This window comes from Podarcis melisellensis (genome assembly GCF_964234715.1).
Source record: "Podarcis melisellensis genome assembly, chromosome: Z".
NCBI classification, from domain to species: domain Eukaryota; kingdom Metazoa; phylum Chordata; class Lepidosauria; order Squamata; family Lacertidae; genus Podarcis; species Podarcis melisellensis.
In genome coordinates, this window is record NC_138547.1 from 1851789 (window position 1) to 1872910 (window position 21122).

General features: G+C 45.1%; 1 protein-coding gene and 1 long non-coding RNA gene across 8 annotated transcripts in view; both read left to right on the forward strand.

The window, feature by feature from the left end:
• STRBP (spermatid perinuclear RNA binding protein) overlaps window positions 1-21122 on the forward strand; it is a 114781-nt gene that overhangs the window by 61264 nt on the left and 32395 nt on the right. For all 7 annotated transcript variants that reach the window (XM_081896426.1, XM_081896422.1, XM_081896423.1 and 4 more), the window contains 2 exons: window positions 8269-8434; window positions 10490-10634. In XM_081896426.1, the coding sequence (XP_081752552.1) occupies window positions 8269-8434; window positions 10490-10634 (311 nt within the window). The remainder of the gene's footprint in view (window positions 1-8268; window positions 8435-10489; window positions 10635-21122) is intronic.
• LOC309361600 overlaps window positions 1-21122 on the forward strand; it is a 215819-nt gene that overhangs the window by 45218 nt on the left and 149479 nt on the right. The gene's annotated exons all lie outside the window — the stretch shown is intronic.

Genomic DNA, 21122 nt, shown 5'->3' on the forward strand with positions numbered 1-21122 from the left:
ATGCTTATGTTAAACAGTCAAAAGCTGTGTGTTTGTGTATTAATATTTTAAAATGCATTTCCTCCTCGCCAGCCCAAAGTGTTTGCATGGTGTTTGATTAGTGTAAGCGGGTGCCTGGGCAGTTTCTGCAGAGCTGAGTCTGCAAATCAATGTTTTGTGGTTGCACTGCTGCACCTCTCTCTCTCTCTCTCTCTCTCTCTCTCTCTCTCTCTCTCTCTCTCTCTCTCTCTCTCGCTGTGTGTGTGTGTGTGTGTGTGTGTGTGTGAGAGAGAGAGAGAGAGAGAGAGAGAGCGCATATTAATAGAACTACAACATCTGACTATTTCCCTTAATGCTTCCCAAACTTTAGATTCCTGGGGGTAATCTTTTGAGGTCAGATTCAGAGGCACATTTGCACTCAAAATGCTGCATGTCTTTCCCCAACAATAATAAATTTTAAGATCCTTTTAAAGCAAAATACTGTACAATAAGAAACATTTTCAGAACAATGGGGAGGCATCCTCCTTTCACTTGTGGGATATCCCAGTGATATCCCGGGTAATAACTGCCATTTCTCTGTCTGGTCCAGGCTGTCGGGCTTTGGAAGGGAACTGTGCTTTCCAGGCCGGTGTGATTTCCTCCCTGCCCATCCCAGGAGAGTGGGCTGCCTCTTGGAATTGTGTTGGACCCTTTTTGCTGCCCATGCATTGGCAGACTGTGGGGAGGGGAATTGATGCTATATGGGGCCTCCTGTATCCAACACGGCATCTTGACTTCTGTAGAGCGTGCATTTAGTCCCCTTTGTGGCATAAAAATATTTCCTACAGTAATGGTTTTTAGTTAAAATCACTCCTTCGTGTTTGATTCTGTTTAAGTCCTGCAAGTATACTTCACACAATGCGCGAACATTACTGTATGAAGAAGAACCTTGTTGAATCAGGCAAAAGGCCCAGCTGTTCCTTAGTGGATCCACTGGGAAGGCCAAAAAGCAGGGCTTAAGGGCAGCAGGTCTCATCAATGTCTGGTACTCTGGGAGGAAGGCTTTCTCTGAAAAGGGAGGGGTCATAGCTCAGGGGTGGAGCTCATGGTTTTGCATACAAAAGACCCCAAGTTGAATCCCTGGTGTCTCGGGGGGGGGTGTTTCAAGACCCCTTTTGCAGGCATTGGAGAGCTGCTGCCCAGTTCGTGTAGACAAGGGCAAGATGGATCAATGGTCTGAATGGTTCCAGCATTGCAGGGAATTGAACTAGCTGGCTCTTGTGTCCCTTCCAACTCTGCTGTTCCATGAATGTTATAAGGCAGCTTCCTGTGCTCCAGTCCTAATATCCACCACTAGTGTGGCACAAGAAGAATCAGACCAGCATCCTATGCAGTCCAGCAAGCATCTTCTCACTGGACGATAGCTGGGATGCCTCTGGGAAGTCCACAAGAGGGGCAGGAGGGCAGCAGCTCCTAATACAGGCATGCCGTTTTTCTGCCATGGCTAACCACCATGGATAGATCTCTCTTCTTTCATGATTTTGCCTAATTCCCCCTTTCAGTAGAATCCATGGTTATCCCTATGTCTTGTGACCTTGCTGTTAATAAAAGTGTAGTAGATGTCAGGGCCTTTTAGGAGCACCTGCACTGCCGCCGCCTTCAAGGTGCCAGGCTTGAAAGAGACTTTAACCACTTCCTGAACCCACTTGCCTAACCTCCTCCCTCCTCTCCCTGCACCAGCTCAAAGAAGCCTTGGTGGGCAAGTGGATCTTGTGGCCTGAACCGCTATAAGCAGCTTGCCAACATCCTTGGGCCACACCTAGCCCTACACTAAAGCATCACTTTGCGCAACCTCTGCTCATGCCATTTCCCTCTTCTCTCTTCTGTGCAGTCAGAGGGAGGAATTTGAGAAACTGTGGGTTGATGTTAACCACAGCTAGTTACAAACCAGCTATGGTTACCAAAACTGGCTTCGTTAACTGCAGTTCAGAGTTCATACAACACAGCAAAGTGTGGTCAGTCGAATGTGGTAGCAAAAGCTTCCCATCTCCTCTTGGCTGTGCAGGGAGGGCAGGAGACTTGGAGCCAGAGGCCAGCCGTTGCTCCTTTCTGCTTGTTCACATCATGCTAATCCATAGTTGATGTGCAAACTAGACCTTCACTTCCTTTTCTCTCTTTTGTGCTAACTTCTTGCCTTAGGTCAAACAACAACGTGATATACTTTCCCCCTGCACAAGTAGAGAGTTGGCATTGCATAAGGATAAGACAGATCTCTGCATACTGTGCATGAAATTAAGCAGCAAGTTGCTTTGAATGGCCATGCCTTGTTAGCAAAGGCAAGAGAGCCTTTGGTGAAAGTCTCATTCCTGGAAGCTGGAGGCTGATCGCTGTGGCAGCAAGGGCGGCAGGGCTCTTGTGATCCATTTCTGAGCCACTGCCATTCCTTCCTCCTGCCTGGCTGCAGTTCATCATCAGCATCTCTTACTTGAGCTGCATTAGCAGCATGCATTTTCTTTCCTATTTTTGACTGGGAATAAATGAGGCACTGATTGCCCTTTTAACAAAACATTTCTGGTGTAAGCTCTAGGCTTGCGAGTAGTGCTGTTTGAGACACTCCAGCAGCCTGGTGGCTCTTTTCTTCCTGGTTTTCTGTGCCAGATTTTTCATGAGCCCACTCTAAATTTAGGGCACAGTGTGCGCACACAAACGTCCGTGTCCAGATGTTCCCACAAAGAGCTGATTGCCTGCAGAATAGCATGCTGGAGAACGGTATCAAGGCCAGGGGTTTCACCTGTTGGGCGCACCAAAAAGAAAAAGGGAAAATCAAATCTCATTCCTTTCTGCGTACCTTTATGATGAAAAGCTCAGTGGGTGAGGGTTCTGTTCTGCTGAGTTTTGCTGAAAAGACACGGAATGTTCATGTCATAGCTTCTGCAGAGCAGAAAATCTGATGTGATTGGAAGAAGCCTTTGAACAGCAAAACCAGGACAGAGCAAGTTCTTGTCTGGTTAAAAAGCCAGTAAGACGACAGATCGTGCCTGCTGGCTGTGTGACTGTCCCCATCAGGAGACAACAGATGCTTTTCCTCCCTCTTGGCCCAAATTTTTGAGAGAAGAGGTCAGTTTTGGAGTTTCTGAGCAGAGCTGTGTGTAAATGCGTGCGCGCGCGCGCGCTCTCTCTCTCTCTCTCTCTCTCTCTCTCTCTCTCTCTCTCTCTCTCCTTTTTCAGCTTCTTCCCCTTTTAAAATGTGACGTAAGAACAAAAAGTGTCTGCTGGATCAGCCCAGTGGCCCATCTAGTCCCCATCTAGTCCCCATCCTGTTCTCACTGCGGCCAACCAGCTTAACTAGGTGCTGCACGAAGAAGAAAAGGGTGGGCCAGTCTTCCAACCCCAGGCTTCAGTTGAATGGCCAAGAAATGAGCACCTCTGTCATCTCTCTGGTGCTTACAACATTCCTGCTCAGGGTCCCTTAAAGCAGTGTTTCCCAACCTTGGGCCTCCAGCTGTTTTTGAACTACAATTCCCATCATCCCTGACCACTGGTCTTGCTAGCTAGGCATGATGGGAGTTGTAGTGCAAAAACACCTGGAGGCCCAAGGTTGGGAAACACTGCCTTAAAGGAGGGGTCTTCTTCACCAGATGTTGTGTGTCTTCTACTTGCAGTGGCTTGAACCTTGCACCCCCACTTCTGCCACCATCACTTGCAGGTCTGGGTATCTTATGAGCACCCTATATGTTTTTTGTGACTCACCACCAGACATACAGTCTATGGCCATACTATCCTGAACACGCCTGATCTCGTCAGATCTCAGAAGCTAAGCAGGGTCAGGTCTGGTTAGGATTTGGATGGGAGACTGCCTGGGAATACTGGGTGCTGTAGGCTTAGGGATGCGGGTGGCGCTGTGGGTTAAACCACAGGGCCTAGGGCTTGCCGATCAGAAGGTCGGCAGTTCAAATCCCCGCGACGGGGTGAGCTCCCATTATTTGGTCCCAGCTCCTGCCAACCTAGCAGTTCGAAAGCACGTCCAACTGCAAGTAGATCAATAGGTACTGCTCCGGCGGGAAGGTAAATGGCATTTCCGTGCGCTGCTCTGGTTCGCCAGAAGTGGCTTAGTCCTGCTGGCCACATGACCCGGAAGCTGTACACCGGCTCCCTCGGCCAATAAAGTGAGATGATCGCCACAACCCCAGAGTCATCCGTGACTGGACCTAACAGTCAGGGGTCCCTTTACCTTTACCAGGCATACAAAGCACACATACCATTATTTCATGGTTTAGCTTGAGAGGGTAGACTCTGTGCTTAAAGAGAATTCCTGCAACACAGCAGCCTAAGAAGAAAACTATCATGAGTAGATATCCCAGAAACATATTTGCATACATTTTAATTGTTTTTTAAATAATTCTGCTTCTCTTGGTTAGGTTGTGGGGAGGGGGGGAGAGTACCTAATTGCCAACTCATTATGGAGCTGCTGTTAACATAGAATTATAGAACCGTAGAGTTGGAAGTGACCCAAAGGGTCATCTAGTCCAACCCCCTGCAAAGTAGGAACCGCAACTAAAGAATCCCCCACAGATGGCCACCCAACCTTTGTTTTGAAACCCCAAGGAAGGAGAGCCCACCACCTTCTGAGGCCATCCATTCCACAATTGAACAGCTCTCCCTATCAGAAAGTTCTTCCTAATGTTTAGTGGGTATTCACTTCCTTGTAATTTGAATCCACTAGTTTGGATCCCACCTTCTGGAGCAGCAGAAAACAAGCTTGCTCCATCTTCTGTGTGACATCCCTTGAGGTATTTGAAGAGGGCTGTCATATCACCTCTCAGTCTTATCTTCTTTAGGCTAAACTTACCCAACTCCCTCAACCGTTCCTCCTAAGGTTTGGTTAAAGTTTCTTACAATGTTCATTCAGAATCTTCCATCCTGTAACTTAAGCCTAGTATACAAGTGAAACTTGAAAAATTAGAATATTGTGGAAAAGTTCGTTTATTTCACTAATTCAACTTGAAAGGTGAAACTAATATATGAGATTGACTCATGAAATGCCAAGCGAGATATGTCAAGCCTTGATTTGTTGCAGTTGTGATGATCATGGCCTACAGCTGATGAAAACTCCAAATTAACCATCTGAGAAAATTAGAATATTCAATGAAATCAGCGAAACAAGGATTGCAAATGGAGCAAGATTGGACCTCTGAGAAATAGAAGCACATCTCTCTTTGCATGTCATGAGTCGATCTCATATATTAGTTTCACCTTTTAAGTTGAATTCCTGAAATAAATGAACTTTTCCACGATATTCTAATTTTTCAAGTTTCCCCTGTATCTACTCTTGCTTCTTGCAGCAGCAGCAGCAGCAGCAGAGAACAAGTCTTTGGCCTCTTCTATTAGAAATCCTAGCTTGGCTTCATCTTTTGAGAGCCAGCAGCTTGGCTTGGTGGATAGAATGTTAGACTAGGGGTTGGGAAGACCTAGGTTCAAAGCCCCATTTAGCCACAAAGCTCTCACTGGGGTGACTGAGCTGCTTGCGTCTACCTCAGTCCTCTGTGGGTTGTTGTAAATATGAAATGCATCTCACTCTGAGCTCCTTGAAGGAAAGGTAGGATATTAATGGAAGAACAGGTGGTGATAAGCAATTTCCTGAAGCTGACAAGGCTGGCATTGTCCACACTTTTTCTCCAGGTCGTCTTAAGGCCCGGAAAATTGCTGAATTTGGCCCCCGGTGGTTAATTCTACAGGGATCCCTGACATCAGTAATGTTTGGCTATGATGTGTGACACTCCAGCCCTTTTAAACTGTCCGCAGCCTAGAGGCTAGCATAGTCTGTTTAACCTTTAGCAAGCAGCTTGCTTTCCAATGTCTTTTTGGGATGGACGAAAGCAGGCCTCTCCTACAGTTGCCTCCAAGGGAGAGGGACTTGATTCCCATGGCTTTGTATGAAAGGACTGCTGTCTGGACAGCTTAGCCATCATGGAGAGACAGCCTCCAGGAACCTCCAAAGAAAGAATCCAACTGGGTTTCGTCAAACGACCGTGTACAGGGTCAATGTATCTGGACAACTGAGAACTGAATACATGGTGCAGTGATGAAAAATGGTTCAGTCTGTCAAAGCCACAGATGATGTCTAAGCAACTCGTGCTGACAAAGACTGTTTGTAGGCTGTGCCCCAAGTCCACACTGTCCTGGGACTAAGCCCCATGGAACGCAGTGGGGATGGCTTGCCAATAAAAATTCATAGGGCTGCACTGATTGCAATAGAAATCAGCCTGATTAGCCACATTTCTTGCTACATTTGTTAGGGATGTAACACTTAAGAACATAAGGGCCTGTTGGATCAGGCCCACAGCCCATCTAACCCAACATCCGGTTCTCACAGTGGTCAACAGGATGCCCATTGTGGGAGACCAACAAGCAGGATTTGAGCACAAGGTCACACACACACACACACACACTTTTTTGTTTTTGTTTCCAGCAACTGTTACTCAGAAGCCCTGCTGCCTCTAGGTGTGGAGTCAGAGCCCAGCCATTGAGAGCCTCTCCTCCTCCATGAACTTGTCTCTTAACGCCTTCCCAGTTGCTAGCCATCTCTTCCTCCTGTGGGAGAGAGTTCCATAGTTTAACAGTGTGAGGAAGGACTTCCTTCCCTCTGTCCTGAATCTTCCAACATAATGAGCTGGGGATCTTGTCTTCATCTGGGTGTCACTGGACTCCCAGCAACGCCAATGGTCAGGGATGCTGGTAGCAGTTTCAGGCTGCCAGCTCCCACAAGGCCACAGGTTCCTCATCCCTCAGTCAGTTGAATCAATTTAAAAATAACTTTCTTTCAACTAAATATGGCCCTGATACAGCAACAGTTTCATTTATTTTTAAGAGTATTTTAATACTTACAAAGACTGCAAATAGGGAAGGGGCAGCAGGCTAGTGGCAGCGGACATGCTTGGCTTGCAGAAGGTCACAGGTCCAATCTTGGCACCTCTAGGTGGACTCCTCTTCCTGAAACCCTGCGTAGCTGCCATCGCCACTTCCTGGGGGCCGGATCCAGCCCAACCGCCTTCTAAATCCGGCCTGCGGACGGTTCGGGAATCAGTGTGTTTTTACATGAGTAGAATGTGTCCTTTTATTTATAATGCATCTCTGGGTTACTTGTGGGGCATAGGGATTAGTTCATTATTATTTTTCCAAAATACAGTCCGGCCCCCCACAAGGTCTGAGGGACAGTGGGCCGGCCCCCGGCTGAAAAAGTTTGCTGACCCCTGATTTAGAACCATGAGGGATCTTGTTTATTTTAAGGGGAAGATCAGGAATAGCAAATGTGTTATGGCATAAAGTTTTATGGACTCGAGCTTACTTCATCAAATGCATTAAGTTTACAACCCAGTGGGTAGGATTTTGACCAGTGATGTCAAAAGGAAAGGAAATGCCAAAAAGTACAGATCCTAATAATTATCTTATGTGATGGTTAACAACAAACAAAGGAGTAATTGACAAGACAGGCATTTGGGATCTGGCAAGTTAGTTAACAAGGGACGTGGGTGGTGCTGTGGGTAAAAGCCTCAGCACCTAGGACTTGCCGATCAAAAGGTCGGCGGTTCGAATCCCCGCGGCGGGGTGCGCTCCCATTGCTCGGTCCCAGCGCCTGCCAACCTAGCAGTTCGAAAGCACCCCTGGGTGCAAGTAGATAAATAGGGACCGCTTACTAGCGGAAAGGTAAACGGCGTTCCGTGTGCTGCGCTGGCTCGCCAGATGCAGCTAGTCACGCTTGGCCACGTGACCCGGAAGTGTCTGTGGACAGCGCTGGCTCCCGGCCTCTAGAGTGAGATGAGCGCACAACCCTAGAGTCTGTCAAGACTGGCCCGTACGGGCAGGGGTACCTTTACCTTTAAGTTAGTTAATACATGTAATATGATAAAAATCCATTATGCCAATTCAGCCCACAAATGACAGCACTGAGATCCTTTGTGTGGCAGTTCAATAGTGTCACCTTGGAGGCTCCCATTGAAGTTTCTTTGTTCAAGGGCGGTTTCCCTAAGGTTAGTTGCAGAGGAAGTTTTTTAAGTGCCTCAAAACTCTTTGCTCTTTTTGCTGCAAGAGACGATAACAGAGTTACACCTCTGGAAAACAAACTCATTACTTACAGGTTTTCTCCTTGTTATTACTCATAGCCCTCTGTCTGTTTCAGGAGTTTGAAATAAGGGTGCAGCAAAATTGTTGCCCTGTGCTAAGGGCATATTGTTACATTGACACACATGTTGAGTGTGCAAAATATCACTGCGATTATTGTTCTGGGGAAAATATATCTATTCCTGTCTTCAGGGACCATGGTGGCCGGGTCTTGTGTGGCGTGATGAGGATTGGCTTGGTAGCTAAAGGTCTGCTGATAAAAGACGACATGGACTTGGAGCTGGTTCTTATGTGCAAAGAGAAGCCCACCGAGACCTTACTGTCTCTCGTCAAAGACAATCTCCCCATCCAAATCCAGGTGAGTAAAATTAGGGCAGTCTGTGGCTGTGATGAATGGCTCAGCTAAGCACTGCTCAGCGCTGGTGTTTTTGATTTAAAAAATTGAATGCTGTCCTGGGCAAAGAAGAAACATTAACTGAATTTTACACCATGGAAAACCTGAAACAGTTTAAAGATGAATCGCTTGTTCTCTGCCCTTAAATCTAGGCTATCCTCCAGAGAAGGTGAGCAGAAATGGCAAAAGTGCCTTGCTTTTCTCTGCTTTGTTCCTTCTGACTGTTGCTCAGGGCGATGGCTTGGAAACATCTTTTTTTCTTTTCAGTGTGCCCTTGCTGTGCCGTGATACATGGCCACAGTTCAGGAACCAAAATTCTGTGACCCAAAAGAGTGCTGGCTTTTTACAGGTTTGCAGAAAGCCGAATACTCAGCATGCAATTCTCTTGCAACACCCTTCTCCCCTAAAAACCCAGAAGACTCATTTGTCTTAAGAGTGAGATCTCATATTTGAGAATGACCAGGCCAACCAAACCCAGTGTTCTGTTTTCAACTGTGGGCCAGCAGAAGCTCCCCACAAGGTATGGAAGTGATAGGCATCCTCTGCAGTTTGTCCCCAGCACATGGAACTCATAGCCATGGATATGCTCATGTTTGGTTATTATTCTTTTTATTATGATTTTTATATTTGGTGCTCCATAATGTGTTCCTACTGTTGTTGGGATCTTTTGATAAAGGATGCTATATAAACTGAATGAATAAAAAATAAATTCTGTTCATCTGCCTAGCTGCCCCTCTTTTGTCATAGCTGTCAACTTTTCCCGTTTTTAAAGGGAAATTCCCTTATTCTGAATAGGATTCCTCGCAAGAAAAGGGAAAAGTTGACAGCTATGTCTTTTGTATGAGTGTATTATCTGCCCTGCAGTGGTCCCTTTCGGTGGGATGTCTTTTTGAAAGTCCAGATGTGCATCAAAATTATTTGGGTCAAGAAGTTCTGAAAACATCAGTTCCAAGGAAGTCAAAAAACCCAGATATCACAGTAACAAATGTAGACAACACAGATGGGGGGGGGGGAATGGGTGCCTCTGCCCTGACCTAAGAAAGCCCAAGTACACCAGCGTTGTTTCTGTTCTCTCTCAGAATTGGAGCTGCCCTCTCATTTATCTGTAAAACTACATCTAATAAATAGTTCTAATGATTATAATGTTATTAAAGAAATAAACTTTTTCTCACTAGGTTGGTAGGCAGCTAAGTAACAACTTTATTTCTTTGGCTATAAGCCATTGCAAAACAGAAAGAACTTTCAGCATTGGGAGCCACAATTTTAGCTCTTAATTTTCCAGCTGCCAGAACAAATAATTTAAAAATTCACACAGAGAAATTAACATAGTTTTCAGAATTTAAAAGTAATAGTACTTCTAATATTATTTTTTTAAAAAAGTAATCACAGATGTCTCATAAAGCAAATTCTCCAATTCCCCTACTAAACTATGTGTGTCAAGAGAAGTTATTATTATTTAGTATATATTGTCCACTTTGTAAGGGGCTCAGTTAGTGGAGAATGAGAATGGATAGGGGTATCTTCCTTCTGGCTTGCCCTTTATAAAAAAGGAAAATACGTGTTAGTTCAGACTGGCCTTTGAACCCCTGGCAGCTCTAATACCTCTACTTTAACTGTTGCTGGGGTTGGATTCACATTCGGAATAATCCACAATAATCCACCAACGGGATGTCCCCATCAACTCTGGGTGCTCAGATAGACCCACTACAAACTTCCCTGAGTTATGCATAAATAATGAGAACTTCCAAGTTCTCAGCCCGACTTAGAGGGAGAAGATTATATTGGCCTTGCCATCTCCAGTGGAAGGAAAATGAGAAGATGGGTTGTTTGGTTTTCAAGTGTTGGCTTTCAAATTGTTTCAAAGCAACAGTTTCTAGGAAGTTAGTCAATACTTTGCCCTCCTGAAAATTTGGATTACAACTCCCATCAGCTCCATCCAGCATAAAGACGTCTTTTTCTTTGCTGAGTTTGTGATTTCCCACCGCAGTGACTCAACCGAGCAATTCTGAACTCTTTCAGAAACTCACAGAGGAGAAATATCACGTGGAGCATCATGTGGGTGAGGCAGCCATCATCATCCGTAGCACAAAGGAGCTTCCACTTACTCTCAAGGTGACCCTAACCTCCCCTCTAATCCGGGACGAAGCTGAGAAGAAGGACGGAGGTATTGAGAGGAGTTCCCTTGTTTTCCTGATTGTGCTAATGATTTTCCTCCTTATACTGTGCAGGTGAAAAAGGAGTCCTCTCTCCTTGTTGTGCTACCAGCAAACCTCAGTTTACTTGCCAAAAGAATGGGCAGAAGCATCTGATCTCACTAGGGATTTGACAGCCCCGTGCAGAGAAAGTTGTATACAGGAGTACAGTTGCTAACCTTCAGTTAGTCCTGTTAGTTTATGAGATTGTTACTAGGACACTATTTTCAGAACAGACCACCCAAGTCAGCTTTCAATATCATATAAACATGGTTTACTCAGGGCCTTTTCCATGGCTGACCCTAGATGTTAGAATGGACTCCTCTGATAGGTTCATCTTGCCCCCTCTTCTCATCCCTGTGTGAAAATCTCTCTGTTAAGGCAGGTCTTGATCTAAAATATTATTAATTTTTATTCCTGGGGTGGGGAACCTTTTGGTTCTCCAGATGATGTTGAACTCCCAACCATCTTTGACCATTGGCCATGATGGCTGGGGCTGATGGGAGTTGGAGCCCGTCTAGAGGGTCACAGCTTACCCACCCGTTTTCTTCCCTCTGAGATACTGCTTTTGCTACTAATCCCCAACTCTTACATAATTTTTATTAGTTTTCCAATATACCCCAAATAATAGCCAAATTATAACAATAACAATTAATCCCCAAATTATACAATTATCAAAGTGCCAATCAACTTCCAATTAATACATTTTAGTTCTAGTGACTCCCTGCCTGATGGTTTGGGTGCATCTCACTGCGTCAGTTACAATGCAATTACAATAATCCTTAATCAACTGCTACAGAATTAGTGATTTCCATTTGTGATGTTACAATATATAAATTTATAAAGCTTCATGTGTGTAACTCAAATCTATTATCTTTCTTCTGCCCTGCGTGTGAAAACTGTTATATCGGTGGAGATTCCTTCTGTCCATATATGGTATTGCCTCTTTCACGTCCCAGCTGTTGTTTTCTCCCATCATGGCTTCAGGCGGAACTGAATCTCCAAGTTTCTCAGAGGTCTTATTTCTCCGTCCCTTGCTTTGATGTCTCGGAACAGGCGAAAGTCTGCTAGAAACCATTATGTCTCACTAGTAAAACATGTCGTAGATCTCTGCCATTTCCCCCTCAACCTAGGAAAAGGTGGGCAGTTTTCAGATGCTCTGAAGATTTACCACATTTTCCCGTGTATAATATTAGGTTTTTTAAAACAAAAAATTAGGTTTAAAATTTGGTCTCCTCTTATGCACAGGTAATGCTGAGGGCTGTTTCCTTAATTTGTAGTCCCCCAAAATAGGGGGCATCTTATACATGGAAAAATTATGTAATACTCCTTTCCAACTCCCAGAATCTCTGCAGGGTTCTTATCACAGCCCCCAAATTCTTTTCCTTCCAGCTGGAGATTTATGGCCCAATTAAACTTTATCTTACATTACATTCTGTCAGCAGAACACACAAATCTCAGTCTCTCTTTCCTTGTCTGTTGTTTTTAAATGGAGGTGAGGGGGATTGCTTTGTCTTTCCAACACAGTCATATTTGAGCTCCCCCCCCTCTTTTCTTCATTTCAAATCACACAGTTTCCATTTTTTTGCTTGGTAATATCAATATTACTCCAACCTCCCTTCCTCACTTGTAAATATATTTTTATTTTATATTCTGGAGTGGGTTGCCAAATCATAAATATATAAAAGAAGCTTAGAATAAACAAATCGTGGGCTTCCCTCCCCCCAACCGATTCTCACGCCAAAGAAAATCTTATTTCAATTCAAACTTTTGATCATTGTAGCTGGTATATTTGGCAATATGTTGTTGCAACCCTTATGCCAGTATTTTAAAGCCAGCTAAAAGGAGAACCTCTGTTTCTTAATGGCGGCGTAGGAGGGTTTTCGCCAGGCAAAGTGCTTTTGCACTCAGCAGCCCCTGACCTCCCACATTCCATGCCAAAGTGAGAGCCAGGTACTGAGATGAACTGTGAGGGAAGCCCCTTCCCCCTGTCCCTGGCGGGAACTTGCAAGGATGATTTGCCCTCTGTCATCTTTCTTTTTCATTCGTCAACGATCCCCCGCTGTTGTGGGGGCTGCCTCCATTAAGACAGACAGGACCGGAATCCTTCTAACCCAAACTCTTAACATGTTGCCCATGGGAAAATGATTATGATTAAGTTTTTGGAAAACAAGACTGTGTTCCTGTTCCTGACGTTGAGTATGCTGCAAGCAGGACTTTAAATTTATTTCAGAAACAGACTGGTCTCCTATCCAGATGGAACAGAATCTTTCCATATACATAACTCTTAGATTTGCAAACATCATTTGGTCTAGACAAATGGTTCCCAAACTTTCTCTGACCACTGCCCCCTTGGTTCCATAAATTCATCCTCAGTGCCTCCTACCCCATAAAATCAGTATTTGAAAAAGTGGTTTGCATGACCCAATGGGGAAGATGATAACAACAAAACCCAAAACAGTAAGAATTAATTGCACATAAATTCAAAATCCAATTTAAAATATTTTAGTTTAATTAATTAATTCAACAAAATGGACAAACAGTGATATCAGCTTTTCAGTTTCTGGTAATTATTTACATATCCCTTGCCCTCCCCAGTAACCCCCCCCCAAGCTATACTACCCATTTGGGGAACCACTGGTCTTTGGGAACCACTGTTAAATTGATCAGCTCATATTTCTGGAGTGGGGAAGGGGTGGACAGGACTGGGTTAGACAACCTGGTACCCTCTAGATCTGCGGTTCTCAACCTGTGGGTCCCCAGATGTTGTTGGACTACAACTCCCATCATCCCTGAGCTCTGGCCTTGCTAGCTATGGGTGATGGGAGTTGTAGTTCAACAACATCCACAGGTTGAGAAAGGCTGTTCTAGATGTTGTTGGACTCCCTTCAGCCCCAGCCAAGAGTGGCCAGTGGTCAAGGGTGATTGTAGTTCAGTGACACCTGGAGGGTCACCAGGTTGCTGGGATTTTTGGCCCCCGTCTAACTCTGTGGCTTTGTGTGTATGTTAAAGGTAGGCAACCACTGTGCTGTGCCTCTGCTGCCTCCTTTCAGAACGAGTGTCAGGTCCTACCTTTATACCTGCTCAGCTTGGACTTTGGCACACCTAGCAAATTCCATTGCTGGCTCCCTTTCAGTTTTGCTATCGGTTAACAACAGATACCAAGTCTGTTTGCTTTTTGATTAAATGCTGTGTTAAATAATCTGAGTCTTAACAGTGAATACTCAGGAGAAGGGGCTTCTCACAAATGCGTTGCCCAACATGGTGGTAATGAAGCTGTTGGGTATTTTTCCTTCTCCAGAAGACTCCCCTTCTCTGCTAATTATTGATGTGTGTTTACCTTTAAGCCAATAATACCCATGAGCAGGACAGAGTTGAGGTTACTGCTAAAGTGCCATACTTAAACCGCTGCACATAACGTTCTCTGGGTGTCATCTGTCTCCTCGCCGTGTCTTGTCCCATCTCCTGTTACGCACTTGGACTTTGCTGTTCAGGCACAAGAAAAGACATGGATGGAGGATGTTTCCTCTGCATTCATAGGAAGGCAGCAATGGTGTTCAGGGCTCTTGCTGTGTTACCACCAACCCTACCCCAAGTACCCCCTTACCCAAGAGTAGGCCACATTGAACTCCATGGGATTGACTTATGAGTAGGCACACATACAGGTGAAACTCGAAAAATTAGAATATCGTGGAAAAGTTCCTTGATTTCAGTAATTCAACTTCAAAGGTGAAACTCATATATGAGATCGACTCATGACATGCAAAGTGAGATCTGCTTCTACTTCTCAGAGGTCCAATCTTGCTCGATTTGCAATCCTTGTTTTGCTGATTTCATTTAATATTCTAATTTTCTAAGATTGTTAATTTAGGGTTTTCATCAGCTGTGCGCATGATCATCGCTATGATAACAAATCAAGGTTTGACGTATCTCACTTGGCATGTTACGAGTCTATCTCATATATTAGTTTCACCTTTTAAGTTGAATGACTGAAATAAATGAACTTTTCCACGATATTCTAATTTTTCGAGTTTCACCTTTAGAACAAATCAAGGCTTGACATATCTCGCTTGGCATGTCATGAGTCGATCTCATCTATGAGTTTCACCTTTGAAGTTGAATTACTGAAATAAATGAACTTTTCCATGATATTCTAATTTTTTGAGTTTCACCTGTAGGGTTGTCCCATTCACCCCCACTGGAATAGAATTCCTGCCTCGTATCTCCAGTGCTTTTATCCTCCCCTTCCCCATAATTTAGCCATTGAACAATGTCAGAGTTTTGACCAACTGGTGCTGCTCTGTCATGAAGGTCGAGGCAACTGGACTCCGCCCCCGTGGCCAAAGACCCCCACCCCACCCCTCCTGGTTGCTCTTTCTCCATTTCTAGACATGCCACATATTCCTCTGTTTCCCCTCTGCCCTCCCTGCCCTCCACCCCACCCTGAACCATCACGTTGGTCAGTTTTAATTTGTCTCCTTCAGGATGGAATTGGGGACAGGTGTTTGGAGCCCCTGGAAGGAGAAGTCTTTCATGCAGGTGGAATGGCAATAGGGGTGCTTCATGGCCAAATTGGATGGGTTGGAGATGTAGATGTAGATGTGTGGAAGTGGGAATTGGGAAGGTCATAGGCTGAATGCCTCAGACCAAGCCCTCGCCTTTGCAGGGATTCAGTGAGGAGCAGAAATCCTTGCTTTTTCTCCCCTATAAAAACTCTCTGTAGGCAGTGAATTCAGAAGGATTTTTCTTGCTTTCACCTTTGTGAGGCAGGCAGCAAGGAGGCAATGGATGACTACCAAGCCTGGGCCCCTGCAACTAATAAACTGCATTAATTTATCATAGAATCATAGAGTTGGAAGAGACCACAAGGGCCATCGAGTCCAACCCCCTGCCAAGCAGGAAAGACCATCAGAGCACTCCTGACATATGGTTGTCAAGCCTCTGCTTAAAGACCTCCAAAGAAGGAGACTCCACCACACTCCTTGGCAGCAAATTCCACTGTCAAACAGCTCTTAGCAGGGGTAAATGCTAGTCCCTGGCTTAGCAATCGTAATTGTAAGCATTTTATTAGAATCCAGACTTTGCCTCTAGGCATGGATTGAAAGAATTGGGAATTAATAGAAGATATGTGAAGCATCACTGAGTTGTTAAGGAGGCATGGAAACAGTGGTAGAGAAACAGATACTCTCTTTTAAATCCCAATATATTTTTGAAGATAACACTTTCTTCTCAAGGACAATGTACTTCACTGATGTACCAAAGCAATCCAATTCTGCTCATTTGAAAAATGAAATTCTGTGTGGTGTAGAGAAGTGGATAGGAACCTTCCTCTCTTCTAAACTACAAGCCAGTGGGAGACATCCAATGGATTTGATTTGAAAGAGACAAAAGGAAGTACTTCTTCCCAAAGCGTATGGTTAGACTCTGAAATTTGCCACAAGACGCAGCATCGGCCTTAAAAGTGGATTAGCCTCATCTGTCACAAATTTGTCAATCAATAGCTACTAGTCATGATGGCCACATTTTACCTGTAGTGGGTTTGGTTTCTTAAAATCTTACCTTGGGGTGGGTTTGGTTTCTTAAAATCATTTTACGCAGTTACTACCTTGATTTTTCCCAGAGGCAAAAAATCAGCCTCCCACCCACCTTTTCTTAGCTGTTCATATTTGTGAAAAGAGTGGAAGAAAAGAGAAGTCAGCAGGGTTGAGAGTGGGCAAGGCTTGTGGTTAGTAGAAGGAATGAGAAGGAGAACTAGAGGGATCGTATGCTAGATAAATCATGACCCTTGATATACAGCAGGCACATCCAGCTTCCGAAAGCTTGTGATCTCCTACCAGTATAAAAAACCGGCAGTGATCTACCCATTGTTGTTGGAGGGACAAAGAGTGTGTGCAGGTTGCTGTGTGGAAGGAGGTGGCTAACTGGACACGGGAGGGGGGAGTTTATGGGGGGGAGGAAAGGGAGGCAAAAGTTCTTTCTCTCCCCTTCCAGCCCTTTCTCTCCCCCCCCACCCCCATCAAAGGGAGCCGTGCAACTGACGTGGATCTTGATAGCGCCTGCCCTCCCTTCTTTCCCCCCACCTTCCCCCCCCCCCCATTGTCAAAGGGACCCAGTGCTGGAGCCGCTGCTGCAGCTGTGAAGATTGGACCTGGGTGGCAAGCGCAAGGAATGTCATCTGACCTGGCCTTCCTGGTGGCGGCGGAGGGACCCAGCGCCAGGGCTGCTGCTGCTGCAGCTGTGACAGCTAGGCGACGTTCCTTGCGCTTGCCGCCCGGCCCTGCGTTCCTATAGTTTTGTTGGTCGCTGACCATTTCTTTTTTCGCTGTAATAATTTGGAGTTTTTATATATTTATACCAGAGGCACAGACCTGGGGGCTCTCCAGATGTTGCTAGGCTACAGCTCCCATCATCCCTGACCACTGGCCATATTGGCTGGGGGGTTTGTTCCCCATCAGCATGTGGAGAGAAAGGGCCACAGGTCTCTCCCCCCCCCCATCCCTAATAAATGCATATGCTGCCACTTTGCTCAGTGGGCCCTTTAAAAACTTTTTAAATTCTCTTTTGCCCTTTTTTTAAAAAATGTGCTGATTCCACCCCTCCTCTGCAAATCCTTCTTTTGAATTATAGAATTCATCTACCCTCTGCAATGAAGGAATCAATTATTATTCTGTTGTGTGTATATAAGTTTCTCCTTTCCCAGTAGGTGGAAATATGTTTCATTCTCATTTCTTGGTCCCTTCAGATCTCTCTGGCCTGCCCTGCCCTGTCCCACTGGCCCAACTCTGCAAATGAGCTGCCTGTAGTTATCCTGCACCAACAGACCTGACACCCAGCTCAGTCTCTGGGCTGAATTTGGAGGGTGGGTGAGCAGAAGGGCGAAGACCTCCCCAAGGAAAGCCTGCAGCTTTTTGACCCAGCTTCCTTTAAAAACTAATCAATCTCTTGGGTTAAGGGAGCATACAAATAACTGAAGGGTTGCAGTTTTAATGGGCCAGGTGGAGGTTAGCAGGAGCACAGGTGGCCCAGCCCAAGGCAGAACGGAGCTTTTCACTCTGGAGGGCAGTTCCCCATGGCTGCATTTCACCCCAGATGTGTTTGCGGCACTGCCCCACAGTCCTTTCTTCCTTGCTTACATTCCTCTCCCCCCTCCACCCGTGTAATGAAGTGGTTAAAGTCACCCAGTCCTGTCCACCCGAATGTCTTTTTTGCAGATGTTTTGCCTCCCTGACGGTCAGAGCATGAGCTGGCACACCTATTCTAGTGAGGGTCGCCAAAACCAGTCCTGACGCTGTGAGCCACCCCCTTGAAGATTCCACTTTTCTCTCCATCTCTCTGTTCGTCTGCAACACTTAACTCTCACGCATTGGCTGCCTGCGACGTGGGGGACTCGGCCTTGCGGAAACAGAGAGGATAAACTGAGCTTCTCAGAGCCTCGCTGCTTTCCAAGGCTTCCTAACACATTCACCATGGCCTCTTCAATAAACGAGCACTGTGGAAGCCCAGCCCCTGTGGGTGTTGGGTTTTTGGGTGATAGTTATCTTCTTCCGGGTAACTTATTAAGGCAGACAGAATCTGTCTTACTTGAGCAAAGTTCCTCATTTGTGCCGCTCTTAAGGTTGTGCTTGCTTTGCCAGCTGCTTTAATGGTTACCTGGTTGCACGATTTCCCTGCAAGGTGGGCCCAGGTGGTCTCTGCATGGTTGGTGGAGCGGCCTTGCAGCCGGTCAGTCTCTCTTGTTGTTTTCCCCCACCCCCGCAATTTATTAAAAGAGATTCTTACTCACCCACTGGTTGCTGTATTGTCCAAAGCATGATCTTGAAGCAGATGTTTCTATTGTCTCCCCCAACTCCCCCCACCAGATGCATGCACAATGTTTTTGTTCTGCATCAGAAAATATCCTAGTTTCAACCATTGGAGAAAGGAAATGGCAAGGCCCTTTCCACTCACCGAACTAAAAGATGCTGGCAAGAGTTGGGGTTGGAGGGGAGAAACAAAACAGCAACTTTTTTAAAAAAAATCTCCAAACTGTCCTTTATTGTGCTTGTAAAAACATCCAGCAGCTAATCCCATTTACGACTTTGCAGCTTTTATTGGGAGTGTTGCAATCCTGTTGATGTGCGTAATGCAAAGAACAATGCAAATATCTGCTGCAAAGTTAATATGGGTTGAACCATAACTGTGTGGCGCTTTGTAGCTCCTTTTTGGTCACAGCCAGAGCTGAAAGCTGCAAATCAAGACGGCTTTGGATTTTCTTTGAGGTTTATGCTCTTCTACACTTGTTAATTTCTTCTGCTAGATTACGGGTTGCATAGGGCTGTGACACGCTGAACCTTCAGGCTTTCCAGACCGCAGTAGATAAAATGATAAACCCAGCTACTTTTTATAAACTAAACTTGGATCCTCTTTCAGCAATAAGAGAGGATGCCTAAATAATTTTATTTCAGGAAATGAAATTTCTTGAATATCTAATGTTCCAGTAAGCCATGTCCATACCATCAATGAGAGAGAACAATTTTAAGCTTTTAGGTCACTCTCTTTATGGCTCCAGAGCAGGGTTCCTCAGAGATACAGTCCTCTGATGACAGCAGCCCCAAGGAGATAGAGCCATGCCTTGGTCTGTAGGAACCAGAGTCCACATCTCCTCCCCACAGTCCTGAAGAGCCTTTGTCATCAGACACAGGTGTTTCTCTTGCAGGTTGCTCAGAGAGATCAGTGGAGCCCTGATGAGATACCACCACCATCATCATTTCTGTTTATAGACCATTTAACATTTGAAAAATCTCAGAGCAGCTTACAGTAGGTTAATATATAAGCATATGTGCACAGTAAGCACAGCAAAAACATGGCAAATGATACACATAAGAAAATACGTAAAACAGTATCCATAAACATGAAGCTCAGTGGCTGACCTTGGGTCAGTTACAGCCTCTTAACCTATCTTACAAGGTCACTGTAGTGATTAAAACTGAGGAGGGGGTTTAACTATGTACTCCTTGGAGGCAAGCTATTCTGCTTACCTGCTTAAGAAAGCTGGAGTGGCCAGCCAGATGGCGATGTCAGTCGCTAATCTGGCATCCAGAGATACTCACATGGTCGCAGCTGGACGCATGCCAGGTGCAGAATGCACCTTGCGCCTGGGAGATTTCTAACACCACAAATTAACTAATATTTGAGACCCACACAGTCATCTCATATATCTCCTGTGAATGTAAGAAAATTTCTGCTTGATCAGATCAAAGTCATAATAATAATAATAATAATAATAACCATCTATTATTTATACCCCACCCATCTGGCTGGGTTTCCCCAGCCACTCTGGGTGGCTTCCAACAAAGTATTAAAATACAGTGGTCTGTTAAACATTAAAAGCTTCCCTAAACAGGGCTGCCTTCAAATGTCTTTTAAAGATAGGATTGCTGCTTATTTCCTTCGCATATGAAAGGAGGGCGTTCCATAGGGTGGGCGCCACCACCGAGAAGGCCCTCTATTTTAATAATATTTTTCATTAATTTTTAGCGTACAAAATTTTTTAAGACATACCACACAAATTATTATACATATGTCCTTGTTTGGACTTCCTTCAGCATCTCTGATAGCCTTCTGTCTTGATTATTTCCCCTACAATTCTTGCCTTTACCTTTTCTAACAAATAATTTCTCCTTTTCCATTTTTACAATATTTATTAAATTACTCCTCACAGAACTTCTTGTAGTCCTACAAGACCACCGAGAAGGCCCTCTGCCTGGTTCCCTGTAGCTTTGCTTCTCACAGGGAGGGAATCGCCAGAAGGCCCTCGACGCTGGACCTCAGTGTCCGGGCAGAACGATGGGGGTGGAGACGCTCCTTCAGGTATACAGGACCGAGGCCAGTGTTCTGCTTCCCATAGTGGCCAAGTGGATGCCTCTGGGGTGTCCCTACGCATGGGTGTGATTGCAATAACCCCCTCGTTCTCATGGTCCCAAGTGGTTCTTATTCAGAGGAATACTGCCTCCGAATCCAAAACTTCCATGCAGCCATTGGGACTGGTTTTCACTAATAACCTTGCCTTCTTCCTCCAGCGAAATTCTCTAATCCCCCTTTAAAGCCATCTGATCTTTAAGGTGGTGTGGCTTTAAAAAGAGAAGTGAATCCTTGTGGATGTGAATTTCTCTGTGCTGAAAAAATAAAGATGCTGTAGATTGTCCAGTTGCAATTGGCTAAAACATGTTTAATTGCTGCAAAAAAGTATGTTGTTTTTTGCAAAAAAAGAGAGTGAAAAGAGCATAAACGTCAATAGTGGTGTTGCTGTCTTGCCAAGTTGTGACTGCATCTGGGTTGCAGCTCTGGCTGAGACATTTGTGCAGTTGCCAAATGCACAGAGTTTCTTGGCTCCTGGGGTTTTAATGGCAATATCTGATCATTGTTAAACATCCCAGACCTTGCTCCCTGTAAATTGGAAGGGGGGCCCTGGGGTGAGAATA